Source organism: Drosophila navojoa, chromosome 2 (genome assembly GCF_054131105.1).
Source record: "Drosophila navojoa isolate 15081-1374.11 chromosome 2, UAZ_NAV_1.0, whole genome shotgun sequence".
Lineage (NCBI taxonomy): Eukaryota > Metazoa > Arthropoda > Insecta > Diptera > Drosophilidae > Drosophila > Drosophila navojoa.
The window spans coordinates 27,135,725-27,153,187 of record NC_142890.1 but is presented as its reverse complement, the minus strand read 5'-3'; the positions used below and the strand labels follow the sequence as shown (position 1 = coordinate 27,153,187).

Genomic DNA, 17,463 nt, shown 5'->3' with positions numbered 1-17,463 from the left:
TTGATTATAAGGCCCATTGGCTTACAATCAAATGATGAGTGATATTACGTTCGAGATAAGGCCTCGTCAATAAAACAATTACAGCGGTTAAAAGCTATGATTAGTTATTTAGCCGAGAGTGTGTACACTGTCAATATAAACAACAACTATTAAAGTTGTCTATACATTTCAATTTACAATGTGAATATTATTTCAAGGTTCAACTTGTTTTTCAACTATTTATTTATATGCATTGGAAACACACTAATATCGTGTAACGTGTATTCAGTTGAAACAGCGAATTATAGTAGTACCTGTTGATGGGGTATTATAGCGTCACGCTACATATGTTTACATACGTATATGATGGCTAAACTATGGAACACAGTTCAATCCCAAAGGGAAAGCCCATTTGCGCACTTTGTGGGTGTTTAATTGAATGTTGATAATTAGATGATATTAAGTCAAATATGATACAAGCCAAAAATGGTAATAATAATAGGAGTAAAAATCCAATTATTGATTTTAGCACATAATTATAATATAATATGTTTACCAACACTAGAACTAGTGTTGTAAGCAACCGCCATTAGAGACACTCACAGGAATTGAAACTAATATTAATGCCAGTACAAATAGTACTACTAAAACTTATATTGATATTAATACTAATACTAACACAGATACTAATAACAATTTGAACACAAATGTTGGTAAATGTAAACAGATCGAGAGCAAGACAACAAAGATTCCTGATAGAAGCGAGGTTTTGGTAGGCTAATTAAGAAGATGACGAAGCCGATATTATTCATGCAAAGAAGATCAGCATACCACACAGTCTCTGAAATTGCCGTGATAGCGATAACAACAGTCATTCGAGTTGACTTGCTTGCTCCGGCAAAGTGGAGAATTCATGAAGTCAGCAGCAAAGATCGTTCGACAGCTAAGAATAGGCCCATGGAAGACATGATGATCACACGAAAGCTGCTGGACTGCAAAAACCACCACAGATCTATGAGCATGAGTGGCTAAAGAGCGCACAAACGCTGTCGCTCATTGAAAGCCAGTTTCTATTTTATTTATTTCACACAAATGTTCTACATTTAAGTCCTCTACATTTGCTGTGAAAATGCAATGGACGACGAGCACACCCTCTTTAGCAGCGAAAGATGACCAGAAGAAAGAATCAACTTGGCAGAAGCTTGATGAGTGAAGTGAAGACTAAATGTGCAGAAGCACTTGCGACTTCGCCGAAAATATTCTGCGGCAGGAAAAGTATTACACAGGTAAACAGATAGCATTGTTTAATTCGAGCAAGAGCTCCTTGAAGGCCAATGGGGGATAGATCTAAGTTCCAAGTTAGTAAGAAGTTCTAGCAAAGAAGATTTGTTGGCCGTATAAGCAGTATGACACAAAAGCCAGAGTAACGACCTTTCCAGATGGTGCAAAATGTATTTTTACTTACCTCTGCCACACACCCACACACACGAAACTAATAATTATATTCTGTACATATTATAATACTAGTAAGGTAAAAGTGTAAAAGGAATTATACTAATACTAACACTAGTACAAGTGGGATAATTATACTTGTACTAACTCTAATTATACTTAAAGCAACATCTGAACAAATGCTCATACGAATGCTGACGATAATTGTACTACTAGTACTAATACTAGCACTAGAAGTAACTCTAATACTTATTGTATTAAGTGCATTTGTAATATTAGAAAAAAATACTAATAGTACTAGTACTTATTCTAGCCTAGATACTAATTCCAATTAGTAACTAATTAATTACGTTATGAATTTAAACTAAACCTGATAAAAATAGTAGTAGAATAATACCCATATACACTAGTACTTATTCTTATATACATGCTTATACTCCTATTCGAATTAATACCAAATTAATCGTGTTACCTGGCAATTTAAATTAATTAAACTTCATAATTAAGCCACACAGACAGCCATAGAGCTTGGCATTAAATTCAGGTAACTCTGCCCGAGCATCTGCTGTGCCAAGCAGAGAACTGGACAATTGTCAGAGTTCGCAGTCCGCAGACGGTGAATTATGCAGTAGTACCTGGATGGCCGACTCTAGGCACATAAATAACTGGACAAGCGGAGCACGTTCGGACTGAAGCTAAGCAGTTGCAGAGCTAGATACGTTGAGCTGGATCCCGGTAATAGCTCAGGTTGTATTTGTGGGATTATGTGCGTCAAGCAGCTTGTAAATTTAATTGAATCGCCAACAAAGGACAGCAATAATTATTCGATATACCACATATACACATATATATGAATATATGTATGTATGTATGTATGTATACATATGCAATTTAGGTTAAACGAAAAGTGAGTGAGATGTCGCCCAGGCCAGGCCTTCAGTTTATTGGGCTCAGTTTATTGGGGACGCTTTTCGGCATTCTTTTTGGTAAACTCCTCTGCGGACTTCATGAACTTCTTGTGATCTTTGACAAACTCCTCGGCCAAATCGGAGCGCAACGGATGCTCTGGCTGGGGATTGTGCACAATGTCGATGAGAGCCTGAAACACCTGCTCGGTGCGCGTTGTCGGCTTCCAGTTGTCGGCCGTGATTATGGAGAGGCACACCTGGCCCTTCTCATCCACATTGGGATGATAGATCTGGGTCTTGAACAGTATTCTCGGCGGCATGAACGGATACTGGGCAGGGAAGCTGACCTCGATGCGAAAGGCACCCTTGTTGTAGGGCGCCTTCTCCGGCACCAACAGTCCGGTCCACAGCAGCAAGGATTCATCTGAGGCTTCCACATTGCGCAGGACCTTCGACTTGGCGGCCATGATATCGCTAAGCTCGCGACTTAAACGATGCGACGCGGACATAGTTTAATTTTATTATTTTTTTTTATTATTTTTAATTTTTTTTTTTTTTTTTTGGTGGGAGCTATAGAAAATTTGTAAATGCAGATAATTTCGGACTATTGTTGACTGAATTTTGAAAGCCTATGTTGTAAAATACTATTATTATATTTAATTATTTTAACATTCCACCAATTATTTATTTCGATCAACTGAAACTGAATACAGCGGGATTTATGTACAAATTCGTATTACAGTAGTTAGTTAGAACAGCAGCGCCTTGTTATCATCGTAGAGACTCTCCCAGATCTTCAGCTTCGGCCATTCGGGCAGCTCAATAAACTTCAATTCATCGCTAATGTTCAGGCACTTGATGCTCTCATCGCTCTTCCGCACCGGATCCCAGGTAATCATGTCCAGGCCATTGATCTCCGAGCTGTACGGGTTGCCGGTCTTCGCAAACTGTGTCCAGATGCCCACCGTACGCTCAATGTTGCGGTACTCCCGACTCTCCTTCGGCATCCGGTGTGCCAGGAGACTGCTGAACTGATACGTCAAATCGTCCGCATGGCTGACGCCCTTTACTCCACGGCCGTAACGCATGATACGGTACGGGAATATCAACTCCTCCGAATCGAAGTCGTAGCGATAAAAGTATACCGGCGAGCCCGCGGCATGGGCGTGTCGAGAGCGGACCACGCGCAGCGCAGGAAAGACGAAATAATATATGGAACAGAGCTGTATGAGAAAGAGAGAAAGGTCGATCGATCAGAATATAAGCTTAAGGTACATGTTGTCAGTTAACAAACCCTACGATATTCTTCATTTTATATTAATTCTAAACTCTAAATAAGAAAATAAGTTCTAAGCAATCAATTAAATAATGTATTCGTCTCAATCAGTCAATCAATCATTTGAACAGCACAATAAGCTGCCAGGCTTCAGGCATTACTTCCATTGGTCGAACAATCATTGCCTCAATCAGTCAAGCAGTCAAATCAGATTTCAATACTTAGTCAATCATTGAATCAATCAAAGCTGCAAATCAGTTACATCTGTCTGTCAGTCAATCAGTCGGGTAGTTAATTATCAATGGAGCAATCTATTGAAGGACTAGCCAAATATCATTAAACTCTTAATAAGTCTTTAATTTAATCAATCAGTTAGTTGCTCTTAATATTGAAAGTGGAATTATTATAGTCTTCACATCAACCAGTTAAATTATGTATTCAATCAACCAATTTATACCAATCATTCAACAATGATTGAATGACTAGATATGTAGAAAAATACTCAGTCCATCCATTCAATCAATGTTGCATAAAAGTCAGTCAATCAAGCATAAAATTTAACTGCCAATCCATTGGTCAGCCAATCAATAATTCAGTTTCTTTCTTAAACATATTGTTAGTCAGCCACTCAGTCAATCAGTCAAGTTCTTCTAGTCGCTCAATCAAATTGATTGAAAAGAGGTATACGCAGTATCCACTCCAACTTACATCCATATAATTATCAGGAGTCGCCTTCTCGCCTGTCAAATGAGCGCTGCGTATCTTCTGGCCCCAGCTGCTGACCTTTTCGCTGTTGATCGCTGCCAGCTCGCGGGGAACGAAGGGCGTGCCTGATTCCACCTGCTGCACCACCTGGGGCATCAGCTTGACCTCTGAGGAAGCAGAATTTCAGTTTGAGCTTCAGCGGGAGACTGAATTTCCCACTCACCTGGTACCCAGAGCAGACCCTCGTAGGAGGTGTTGCCTATCATCATGGGTATCGAGTTGCTCCACGCGGTCTTCATCATATCGAGCGGATGCTTCGGCAGGACGCACTCGGGCGTGGCATATGGCTCCAGTGCGGGGCCAAAGGCAAACATCACCTTGTTCGCATGCTCCTCGGGCGTCAGCACCTGCTCCTCCACGCGTATCAGGTCCCTGGCGCGCACTGTCTGCAGAAACTGTAGCACATCCTTCTCGTTGTCCTCGCCCTTGTAGCCCGCCAGCTTGGCAATCCTGAAGGCGCGCGACGTAATGTCGCCATTGAAGGCCCAGGGCGCGATGGCGCTGCCCGACTGCAGGATGCCACGATGGAAGAGTCCCTGCGTTTGGTCCGTCAGCATCATGTAGTGCGTGGAGGCAGCTCCGGCACTCTCGCCAAATACCGTTATGCAATCAGGATCGCCACCAAAGCTGGCGCAGTTGTTCTTGATCCATTTCAGAGCCATCACCTGGTCCTTGAGACCCGCATTGCCCGGCACATTCAAGCCAGGAGTTTTCAGACTCAAGAAGCCTACAAGCAATGCACCATTAGAGTGGAACCAGATGAGATTCCGATATACGGTTTTCGAATTTACCTAGAGCACCCAAACGATACTGAATGGTGACCAGCACGACATCCTCCTTCATGAAGTAGTCCGGGCCGTACCAGTCGCGATTGGCCTCGCCAATGATGAAGCCGCCGCCGTGTATCCAGACCATAACTGGGCGTGGCTTGGCGGGACTCAGCTGGTTGGTAGATAGTGGATCGAATGTTATTACCTCTTCTATATATTCACGCACCCACTCACATTGTTCGTGTAGACATTCAGATAGAGGCAATCCTCGGAGCCCTCGACCTTGTCGAAGACGAAGTGCACCTGCACTGCCATGTCCTTGGGCTGCGTGCAGTCCCGCACGCCCTCCCAGGGCGTGGGTCGCTGCGGCGCACGGAACCGCAGCTCCCCGACTGGCGGCTGGGCATAGGGTATGCCCTCAAAGCTAAAGTAGGGCAGATCGTAGATGGACAGGCGCTTTACGCCCCGCACCTTGCCGTACTCCGTGTCGGTGACGACCGCCTCATTTGTGGTCAGACGATACTGTTGGATTTTATGCTCGATTGTTCTGTGAAATATGACAAATTTACATAATAATAATAATGGAGTGCGCAGTACATTTGCATGTATATATTGCATATGTAAAAGCCTAGATAATTTGATATTTTGTTCGCCCCTGAGCTCATTTTAATTACGATACCCTGCATACTCAACGGGAGGCCAAGTGGGGCGTTTTGGGGTAGTAATTGTAAATGTATTTATATATAAATAAATAGTTCATATCTTCATTTACTACAGAAAGTCTTTAATTTGATTAATGTAAAGAAGGGTATTTCCCCGTCGACTCACAAGCCTCTACTTGTTTACTTGTTCGCACTTTTCACACTTTTCATTTGCCTACAGGGCATCGCTGTGTCACTCCTACCCGCCCCTTGAGCACCTCTATTTGCTTTAATTAGCATTAAATTGAAATTATTTTGCTGATGCGGCTGCTGTGGCTACCGTTGCTGCTATTTACCATATCGTCAGCCCATCAACTAGACAACAGCCTCCACATCCGACTCTGCCTCTGCTGAAGCTTGTGGAGCTAACTGGAGCATTGGCATGCACATCCAGTTAACCGGGCACGTCTGTCAGTGATAAATGAACACCGGCTGACAAGCCAACTGCTCGGTCACGCTACAATGCACTCAACTGCCACTGGACACTGGGCAAGGGGCGTGTGCCCCTCCCATCCCCTTTCTCCGAGAGTGGCTCTCAAGTCCGAGCCCCCACTTCAGGCTGAACTTTGTGTCGTCAAGTAGCTCTCAGCTATCAGCGGGACACAAAACCTAGTATAAAGAAACGTGCCTCGAGATAAGGCACAGCAGCCTCTGCGGCCTGTGTGTGGAGCGACGACGAGATTATTTATATAACGATTGTAAAAGTAATTGCACTTATCACACGGGGCATAACTCCCATGCCAAAGGCCGACAAAATAGTAGAATATATATAAATGGTAATGTGTTTATTGTGTCTATTATTGGCGCAAAGCAGAGAGATTGCTGCAAGACCAGCCCGCACGTACAGGCTAACTTCTCAAGATCTTCGCTTGCTTTGTCTGTTAGTAAATATATACTTAAGATGTAGTCAGTATAAGTCAATAAATTCTAGATTTTAATATTATATGTCAAACAGTGAAAGAGAGGGAAAACGCATTAGCAATGATATTATATAATATTATTGCAATAATACAGCAGAATTCAGATTATAATAAAATTCTGGTATACGTAAATGAGCAAACTTATATGGTTATAGCGGCCCCTTTAGCGTCGTTATAGCTGACTTCTACTGTTAATCGATTGTGAAATCATTTCTGAATTGTTTTAATTACAATTATACATATAATAAATATATTAAAAAAATGTCGAACTTTATACTTTCTACCACAAATTATATTTATTTATTAAAAAATATATATAATTTATTATCATGAAAAAGAAACAAGATTTAATATAACACGCTTCTTAATCAGAATCAGCATACGACCTAATCTATCCGTCTGTCTGCCCACATGTGCATAAAATCTTGGAAGTTGAATACTTAAAGACTTGCTAGAAAATGAAAACACATTTTCATTTCCACAAAACATTTTGTGACTTGGTATATTTGTTATTTAAACTCTGGAAACAGTAAGTAAATGCAGACTTATTGTTATTTTCCTAATGAGTAGCCTTGTGGTTCCTCTTGTCATTTCATTTTTGTACTCTATATCTATAAATCTATATCTGTAGTGCATATATTTCAATCTGAAATCTATATTTCACAAGACAACATATTTTGTGCTCGATAGTTCTTATCAATACAGATATTTATGATAAGCTAGATCATTTGTCGACTTTTAGTGTTTGTCGTCATCATGTAATTTAATCTAATTGCATTTGCTAAACAAATAAAATATCTTGCGTTTATTTGATAAACGATTCGCAATTGTGAAGTTAATTGAATAATTACCTTCATTGAGCTTTACGACTTGAACTTGGGAGAACAAAAATATATACATTTAATAGTACATGGAATTGAAATGTGAGATTGGAATGGGAAGGGTGCATGTCAGGCATGACGGTTTCTGAGGCGGGGGCGATGGGCCTCGTCGCAATATCGTATTCAATGCGCACTTCCAGCCACATCCCATTGCAGCTCAACGCCTTGGGCATATTTAGAGAAAACTTCTAATAATACATTGAATGTGAATATCAAGTGCAATAGAGTAAGATACAAACAACATTTAACAATGTCAACAAATTGTGTTTATATCTATGTATGTATGTACATATATAAATTTCTATATATCTTCGACTGGGGAAAACTGTGCGCTAATGACAGGCCGTAAATACAAAATATGCTACTCATTAAACTGATTAAGCGATTAATTTGCGAACGTATGAAATAATTGAGAGGTTATAAATTAAGGGATTATGTGACATTTTAATGGTTGACATAAAAACTTTATTGATTTACTATAAAACTGCATTTTATCGGCGGCAGCAAAGAGTCAACTTTGCTGTGCGAAACATGATATCTTCAGCTATTCATTAAACGAATCAATATTTATTTATTAGTCAGTTATTACCAACGATTTCAGAGCAATTTATCAAAGGAAAAGACTTGCTATAGTTAGTTCATAGAGATGATATGTGGAATTTCTGCCTAGTTTTCCAAGCTTTTTATTCATCAACTGGTTCCATATGTAAATACGCCATGAGTAAATAAATAGAGTATCAATATTTGAGTCGAAGTAAACCTGGTATAACACCACTTCTAATATCTATACACATTTATTGATAATCAAGGTGCTGCTGGCATCATATTGCACAGAAATAAATGTTGACATGTTCAGAGAAAAATGTTGATTGAGTCAGACAGACAAGTAAGTTGGTGAGCTAATGAATAGAACAACCGATGGCCAGAACTTGAACAAGCGAGGTACTTGATCCATTAATAATGAAATAAATGAGTCTAGATTAATTGTGGGCCACACAGTCGCACTCACTTCAAACGCCAACGCAGCCGCTCAACAAAGCCGACGTTTTTGTTCATCTTCAAAATGTTAGACACCAACTATATGAGAGCTGTATTAGCTATTTATATACGTATGTGTGTTTGTATGTATAAATATATTTGTATTAATTTGTCTGCTCAATTTCGTTTTCACCGATCGCTTGGACTGTTGCGCGCCAGCACCGAACTGAAACTGAAATTAACAATAATTTTTTATTCCATATTGAGTTCAGTTGTTGACGCGAACAAAACAGGCGAGTAGAGCGCGTCCAAGAAATACAAGCACAGGCACACACTCGCATATACATACATATGAAAGTAGTACTATATAGCAAGTTGAATAAAGCAAACAACTGAATAAAAACAGAACAAAACATAGAGAAAATACAGCACACAATAAAAAATAGCGAAAACACAACAAAATATATGTATATTCTTTTCAAGTGCACAGATACACAGAGGCGCAGCTGGGAGCTGGGAGCTGGGAGCTGCGAGCTGAAGCTGTTGCTGTAAAATACGTGGGCGGGCGAGTGGGGCTGGGCCACTTGTCCGCGAAGCGACTGTATAATTAATCAATTGATTTACCAATTGCTGTGCCGGCCAAATATCGTTTTTAGCAAGTTTTCTATCACCTCTGAACAACACGCGGCTCGAATAGGCTTTAAAAACTTTGCGCTGAGCTAAGGCAAATGCCGGTCGAGGCACCTGCTCCCCTCCCTCTCACCGGCTCACTTGATCGCGCCGGCAGTGTAAACAAAAATAAAAAAGCATGTTGTTGCTGCTGCTGTAGCCGGCACATTGTTAACAATAAGTTTGGCGGGTCGAAGCTAAAAGCTTGTCCGCAATGCTCTAAGCTTAAAGCTTTAAGCTCAAAGCACAACACACTGGAGGATCGCAAGAGTGATGCAGCTGTCGATTGGAGCAGCTTAATTTGTTTACACTTGTTGAGAATTTAAATTGTAAATTAAATTATGTGCATAGTGGAGTAAGTAAATAATAAGTTTTATATCATATAAGTTTGGTTAAGCCTATAATTAAAAATATGTTTATATATAATTATATATGTATGTACATATATTTTTCTCTTATACTGTATATCTGATGAATGCAAATATCACAATTCGCAGCTAGTTCACTATTCATAGGATAAAATACAGAAGAATCTGTTCATAACGAGTCCGCTTATGGCGTCCGTACGGTTCTCGCGACGTCGTTATAACCAGATTCTGCTGTGTATTGGTATTATATTATATGTATATCATTTTCCCAATTTGGAATTAGTTCACTTAGTCATCAATATAAGTATAAGAATTTAGATACCACAATTTCAAATTAGTCAGCAAAGTAAAGAAAAAAACTTTTTTCATAATCGACTCATGGAACTCATGCTATTGATTCTAATAAATAAAAAAAAAAAAATCACCTTTATTACATTGAATATATATGATTTGAATTTAGATACCATAATTTGAAACTAATTCTTTAGAAGAGTTGTCAACCACCATAAAGCAAGCGCTTGTCATTGTCGTACAGCTTATTCCACACTTGAAGGCCTTCCTCCTCGAACAGCCGGTCAAAGGTTAAGTCGTAACTGATGTTCATGGCATGGCAGGAGGTCTTTTTAGTCACGGGCTTCCACTCTTCTGGCTTAGTTTCGGCACAGTTGGGATTTCCGGTTTTCGCAAATGCCGTTAAAATGCCCACCATTCGATTAATAGTGAGGCATTCCGGCGCATTCAGTTGATTACTGAACTTAAGCTCCCTAGGAAAGATGTAGCCCAGCTCGTCGGCATGGCAGACACCGCGCCTAATGTCGACTCCGCACAAATTGATTCTCATCAAGTTATGTTGGCTCGAGTCGAAATCGAATCTATAAAGATAGGTGGGAGCCTCGGCAAAAGCCAGCCGCGAGAGTACGACCCGATGTATTCCATGCCAGAAGAGCTTATAGCTGAATAGCTGGAAGCAGGAAAGCCAACTTGATTTAAGCCCAACGAGCGTCTGCATTTATTTTACTCACATCCAAAAGTTGCACAATATTGTTGGTATTGATTTGTCTAGGCCCAAAATGAAAGCGTACCAGCTGCGCAGCTCGCTCAGTCAGTTCGCGTACCGAAAGCGTCCGGTACAGATCGTAAGGAAGCACGAGGGTGGGCTCTTCCTTAAGTAGATTTAGAATATGACCATTGTTGAGCTTGCTGTACGGATACATGATCAGACCTTCGAAGGAGGTGCCCCCCAGCAGCAAGGGTACGTTCTTGGCCCATGCGTCCCGCATCATTTGCAGAAAAGGCCGCTTGAGCAACCCTTCGCTACCGTCGTGATGCTCCAATGTAGGCACGAACGGATACAGGTGCCCGAATATAAGTTCCTTTGAACCAAATAGCTTATTATGCACCAGATCCTCAGCGGGCAGCGAGCGAAGGAACTCCAAGACGGACTCCTCTGACATTTCACCTCTGTAGCCCTTTTCAAGCGCCAGGCGACAGGACAATGTATTCGTATTCGGCACATGCACCCAGGGACAGGTCATACTGCCAGACATCATAATGGCCCGGTGGAACAGACCACAAGCCTCCGGCAGACACATCATAAAGTGCACCGAGGCAGCTCCCGCACTCGTGCCCATTATGGTGATATTTTCGGGGTCCCCGTTGAAGTGCGAGATGTACTGCTTGACCCAGCGCAGTGCCAAGATCGTGTCGTGCAAGCCCGCATTACCAGGTACGCCCAGCTTCGCGTTGGACATGCTGAGGAAGCCCAGCACACACAGCCGATAGCTGAACTGCACATAAACGATGTCCTCGCGCATCAAATAGTCCGGCCCATATTTGGTTCTGGTAGCACCGCCTGTCTTGAAGCCGCCCCCGTGTATATAAACCAGCACGGGAAGCGGCTTACACGAATCAAACTTTAAGTATAATAAGCATAAGCAAGCATACTGATATTTCGATTCCACACACTCACATTCTTAGTGAAGACGTTCAAGTATAGGCAATCCTCAGAGCCTATCGTGGCCACCGTAGCCGGATCCCTATCTTCCTCCTGAACTGGTACAGCATGCTCCTTCAGGCAATCAAAAACCTTGCCAGTCCAAGGCTCGGCCGGCTGAGGTAGGCAAAACCGGAGCTTACCAATAGGCGGCTTGGCATATGGTATGCCCTCAAAGCTATAGAAACCATGTCCGGTGATGCCAATCTGATGCTTGCCCTTAACCTTGCCCACTGGCAGCTCGACAATTTTCGTCTCGACATTAGCTTTCTGAGAGAAGTTTGACTTTCTGGCTCCCAACAGAGGTCTAAGTTTTCTCAGCCTTCCAAATTTCAACATATCCTGGCCGTGAACTAAGCATACTAAAGCAAAGCCCACATGGATGCATTACCTCTTACAGAGGCGAGACCAATCTTGATTTAAACATCAAAATTTCTGGAATGTTTCTATAAATGCTAAAAAATTTTTAATGTCTGTGCCTGCTGAGGTAAAAATTATTTTTAGATTTTCTTAAAATAGTCTTCTTTGAAAGAGACTATTTGGCTTAAATTACATATGTAAAAGAGAACCATTCTTGGCATGTTCTTAATAAAGGAATTACTACCACTACTATTAATTTCTTAGTTCTCTTGTAACCTCTGTTGAAATTTAAAAAAAAGTGAATCCCGACTTCAGCTTAGCTCAACTAAGGTACCGCACACTGAGCCCTTAACAGATCTATTATAGAACTTTTAGTAAATTAAGTTCTATTTATATTTATAAGCTTTCCAAATTACTGTTATTAATTCCAAAGAGCTGTATAACTTAAGCAATGTGTTTATTGCACTTATAGAGCAACTGCGTAGATTGAGTCGAACAGTATAATTGTGCTAGACCTATTGCACACGGAACGCCAAGCTTCTTACACCTTGCCTAGAACCATCATCATAGTATAGTTACGATCAAATTTTAATATGAGCGAGAGGAATGTTGTTTTAGTAATTTGTTCAGATGATCATAAGACCTGATCGCATCAACAGTCACAACAAACAGCAAGCAGTTGTGCCCGATCATGCCAACCGATCTCATCCAATAATCGAGCATCGAGTATACGATATTCAAAGCCGATTGGATTACAGGGTAAAGTATAGCTGGCTTATTGCTGTCCTTACAAATGGAAAGTAAAACTGGAATCGGTCGATAGACGAAACTAGTTTTTAAATTATAAATAAACTCATTTTTAAACAATAATAAATTATATGTAATTAAAGATGCTGAGTTCAAATAGCCTTTAGATATGTTAAACGTTCAACACACAACAATGTATTGAATGTATAAGTCGCAATCGCTTTTCTCGTTCTCTTTATTTAAATATCAAAATAACGGAATACACCAAGCTTTCAGCCTCTGTTAAAGCACTTCCCTTAAATTTTTGCTACTTATTCCATTTTTATAAGCTCTTGAATAAAATGCTTGAACTTTTATGATTATTAGAAGACTTTTTATGATATAAGAACTGAAACTTAACAGCTCTGTTAACAAGCGACACCAGTGCAAAGTCTGGCAGCGCCAAAACATTTACAGCCAACCGTTACGGCTGTTAGACTTCAAAAAGGCTGTTCAAGTCTCAAGCTGAACTTCAACAAGAATAAAGTTGATTCAATGCACTCAGCTGTGTAAGTTATGTATGAATCAACGCAATATTGGATGATGTCAAATGTGATCTTTCAGCCGGGGTGAGTATAAAAGTCCACAGCATTGTCGAATGGGTTCCGGCGGTTCGCGCATTACGCGCTAATAACACGAACAGCTGTCTACAATGTTTGTAGCTGCAGTTGAGCTCTCTGTGCGGCCACGGCCCGGTACAACGGGCATTATCAATACAGTTTTCATGCTCTCATTGCCATATGTTTTTCAATAAGAGCAACAGCAACGACAACAGCAACAATGTAATCGTCTATAGAGATAAGCGCTCGCTTTTGTCGTTCGTGATTAAAACATCAACAGAGCTCGGAACGATTCGTAGATTGTAATAACTACGTACAGTGGCTACTGAGAAAGACAAATAGAAAAGTAAAGAGCATTTTATACATATTATTATATTACTCTTCTTACATCAGCCTAATATAGTTTATTGAAGACTATTATGAATTTATAATTGAGTAATTTGTTTCCCCTCTCAATACAAACTCAGCATAAAATAGACATCCATTATAGAGAGCAACCTTTGTGAATTATTTCTCAAATCGCTCACTTAGTTAGTGTTTACTGTACATCAGAGTTGGGTGCGCATACGAGCAATAGTAGATTGCTCTATTCTAGTAGAACGTTCAGTTGCAGCTCGTCAATTGGCAGGGACGGAAGTGGTAGCGCCGATAGTACTTAAAGCGGCACACAAGGAGGAAGAGTATCCCATCCACGATGAATATACAAATGAGTGTTGTGGAGCTGCTCAAGCTGGGTGCCAAGTAGGTGACATAAGTCTTTGCATTTAATCGCTGTCAATCGAGCCGTAAATGCCACGATCTGGCAAATATTGTGTGATAAGATAAGAGCAAATCATTAGAGTAAATTCCGACTGTTCTACACTAATCTAATTGCAGGCTCATCGGCCACAAAATCGAGCAGTACAATCTAGCCACAAAGGTCACAGTGGTGGTAAATACCCAGCATGGTCAGGTTCGAGGACTTCAGCGTAAGACCCTCTATGATCACTTACTCTATTTCGCCTTCGAGGGAATACCGTTCGCCAAGCCTCCGCTGGGCGAGCTGCGTTTCCGCGCACCTCAATCTCCAGATCCATGGACTGGCATCAGGGACTGTACGTTCACGCGTGCCAAGCCGGTGCAGCAAAACTTTGTGATGCATGTGCTGGAGGGCTCCGAGGATTGTCTCTACTTGAATGTTTACACGAAGACGCTTAAGTCGGACAGACCGCTGCCTGTCATGGTTTGGATCTTTGCTGGGGGCTTTCAGATTGGCGAAGCCGACAGAGACACGCACAGTCCGGATTATTTTATGCAAAAAGACGTCGTCCTAGTCACCATCAGCTATAGACTGGGAGTTCTAGGTGAGTGGAGTGTTGAAAGTTAGATGATTATGGCGAGGTCAGTGATAGTGAAACTTATTTTAGGCAAAGAAGCGTAACAGCCTCTCAATCTTATTAAGTTTTTAATTGAAGCATCCGTATGTTCTATACAAATTTGTATACTATAAAAAAAATACATTGTTATTGCGTGCTAGGTATCTGATTAGTAATATAGAGCAGTTTTCGAGTTTGAACTGAAACCATTTCATTTATGTACGTACATACGAACAGATTTGTTTGGCTTTGCTGCTAAAAATATTAACATCTAATGTAATGTAAAGCAAGCTGCTGTTAAGTTAATAGAATAGTTAACATAACCATTCCGAACATTGCCCGGTGCTCTGACAATAAATGTGTGTATGTATTTGTCACAGTATTTAAGAATTCAGAGAAAGAGAGATAGAGGGATTTAGAAAGAGATAGAGAGAGATAGCTAGGATGCGAGAGAGACTAGAACAGAGCGAGAAAGGTAGCGATAGCTTTAAAGATATAGTTCAAAAGAAAAGAAGAAGCTTCAAAGAGATACAAAACAAAGATAGAGCGAGACAGAAAGCGTATCAGAAAATCTAAATAAATAATAAATAAAAGAAAAAGAAAAATGTCACTTAAACCAAGAGTTTAGGAAGACTATAAAAATTTTGTTTTTCATTTGATTCCACAGGTTTTCTCAGTCTCACTGATCGAGATTTGGATGTGCCCGGCAATGCTGGACTCAAGGATCAGGTAATGGCTCTTCGATGGGTATACAATAACATCGCCAACTTCAACGGCGATCCGTCCAACATAACTCTGATGGGCCTAAGCGCAGGCGGTGCTTCCACTCACATAATGATGACAACGGAACAGACACGCGGTCTGTTCCATAAGGCGATCATCATGTCGGGCTCGTCGCTGTGCGACTGGGCCAACTCGCCCAACCACCAGTGGCCCTATCGGCTGGCCTGTCACCTGGGCTATAACGGCACCGACAACGAGAAGCAAGTGTTTCGCTTTCTGCAACGCGCCTCGGCTAAGGAACTGATCGGCTGCTCAGCGCTGCCGAGTCAAGAAGAGGCACGTGATTACATACTGTTCCCCTTTGGACCTGTCGTCGAGCCGTACGTGAGCCCCAGCTGTGTAATCGCACAGCCGCCAGTAGAGGCGCTCGCCGGGGCATGGGGCAATAGAATACCTCTGATGATTGGCGGCACCTCGTTCGAGGGCTTATTCTCATACCAGTTCATAATGCGGGACACGGCGCAAATGCTGAGTGCCTTCGAGGCCATAATACCCAGGGAGGTGCGCGAAGTGTCCACGCAAGCGGAGCTGAAAGAGCACATCAGACGCCTGAAGGTGAAGTTTTTCGAGGATGCCACTCGCGGCCGCATGGAGTTCAAGGAGTGCCTGCAATTGCTTTCCTTTAAGCACTTTTGGCACGGCATTCATCGCACAGTGCTCGCTCGCATTGCCCATGCCAAAGACGCACCCACCTACCTCTATCGCTTCGATTTCGACTCGCCCACATTTAATCACTTTCGGATTATGAATTGCGGGCGCCATGAACGGGGCGTCAGCCATGCTGATGATCACTTCTACCTCTTCTACTCCATCCCAGCCAGCAAACTGGACAAGTCCTCAGAGGAGTACCGCACAATAGAGCGTATGATTGGCATGTGGACGGCGTTCGCGGCCAACGATAGTCCTCAGTGTCCTCAGTTGGGATCTGTCCAGTGGGATCCCGTCGACTGCAGTTGCGCTCTCAAGTGCCTCAACATTAGCCGACAATTGCAGTTCATCAAATTGCCAGAGAGCAAGCACCTGAGACTCTGGGATAGCTTCTATGAGAAGCTGCAATTGTACTAGCTAATCGACACCAAATCAAGAACGTAATATATTGTTCAAAATGATAAGGATTGTGAGAAAATTGACTAAATAAATAAGTGCTAGAGATCTGATAATTTTATACTCTCTTCGAGTAGGAAAGATATACCCAGGCATTATCCAAAGTTAAACTGATAAAAGAAAAAAGATTTTTTATTCAGTATTCTTAAGTTCATTGTATAGTTTTACATTTACTTTATTTTATAATATTCCATTTGCACAATGCAAATAAATTTGTCTCGAGATTAAGGGAAGCTTGCCATCTCGGGTTTCGTATACTTGAAGCGTCAGTTCTCGGTATAAGTAATTTATAATTTATATTTTATATTTTTGATTATATATATTAAATAATTTTTCTTAAAAAACAAAGCCCCTGGCTATCAATGAGTCTTTCTTCCAGATTGACACAAGGAATATACACAGTCCAGATAAATTATTAAATTACAAGCTTGAAGCTTGAGACTTTGAGAAAATATAACGAATTATAATAAATATCAGGGAACACCTTCCAGCTTTCTGCTTAGGACTGCTTAACTTCACAGATATTTGTTTAATTTGTTTGTGAAATTTGATTTCTAATAGAAATTGACATGGTATTACGGAAGAATAAGGTAGATGTAATATGTGTCATCTAAAATCGGGATCCTAGATCTTTAAATTACAAAATCTTCGTATTCATCAAATGTAAATACACAGTCTGAAGCCTCCAGACCTAAAAGTGTTCAAATTAAGCTGGAAAAACGAAATCAATTTATCAATGAATTTCGATAAAAATATATCGGATGAGTTATTGTAAAAAATAAGATCCACTTTTACTGCGTATGGTGTACACGGGCATACATGCCAAATTTCAGCTCGCTCGCTCTTATATCTGAG

General features: G+C 41.1%; 4 protein-coding genes and 1 long non-coding RNA gene across 5 annotated transcripts; 2 read left to right on the top strand and 3 right to left on the bottom strand.

The window, feature by feature from the left end:
• Window positions 1-2,348: 2,348 nt before the first annotated feature.
• On the bottom strand, window positions 2,349-2,940 carry Ubc84D (Ubiquitin conjugating enzyme 84D). The gene has a single exon (XM_018111575.3). It carries the CDS (start codon window positions 2,846-2,848, stop codon window positions 2,387-2,389), a length of 462 nt encoding a protein of 153 aa, XP_017967064.1. The 5' UTR covers window positions 2,849-2,940; the 3' UTR covers window positions 2,349-2,386.
• Window positions 2,941-2,954: 14 nt separating this feature from the next.
• Window positions 2,955-8,871, bottom strand: alpha-Est7 (alpha-Esterase-7). The gene is made up of 6 exons (XM_018111567.2): window positions 8,662-8,871; window positions 5,385-5,697; window positions 5,172-5,322; window positions 4,544-5,107; window positions 4,324-4,487; window positions 2,955-3,562 (listed from the first exon to the last, which is right to left on the bottom strand). The coding sequence occupies exons 1-6, from the start codon at window positions 8,706-8,708 to the stop codon at window positions 3,089-3,091; spliced, it is 1,713 nt and encodes a 570-aa protein (XP_017967056.1). The 5' UTR covers window positions 8,709-8,871; the 3' UTR covers window positions 2,955-3,088.
• A 1,199-nt stretch (window positions 8,872-10,070) lies between these two features.
• alpha-Est6 (alpha-Esterase-6) lies at window positions 10,071-12,163 on the bottom strand. Its single transcript, XM_018111566.3, has 3 exons — window positions 11,637-12,163; window positions 10,690-11,580; window positions 10,071-10,628 (listed from the first exon to the last, which is right to left on the bottom strand). Exons 1-3 carry the CDS (start codon window positions 11,997-11,999, stop codon window positions 10,164-10,166), a joined length of 1,719 nt encoding a protein of 572 aa, XP_017967055.1. The 5' UTR covers window positions 12,000-12,163; the 3' UTR covers window positions 10,071-10,163.
• Window positions 12,164-13,172: 1,009 nt separating this feature from the next.
• Window positions 13,173-13,539, top strand: LOC149092339 (uncharacterized). Its single transcript, XR_016196202.1, has 2 exons — window positions 13,173-13,315; window positions 13,371-13,539. It is a non-coding gene; the product is annotated as an uncharacterized LOC149092339 (long non-coding RNA).
• Window positions 13,540-13,848: 309 nt separating this feature from the next.
• LOC108658911 (esterase B1) lies at window positions 13,849-16,664 on the top strand. The gene is made up of 3 exons (XM_018111572.3): window positions 13,849-14,107; window positions 14,243-14,709; window positions 15,389-16,664. Exons 1-3 carry the CDS (start codon window positions 14,061-14,063, stop codon window positions 16,567-16,569), a joined length of 1,695 nt encoding a protein of 564 aa, XP_017967061.1. The 5' UTR covers window positions 13,849-14,060; the 3' UTR covers window positions 16,570-16,664.
• The last annotated feature ends 799 nt before the right edge of the window (window positions 16,665-17,463 follow it).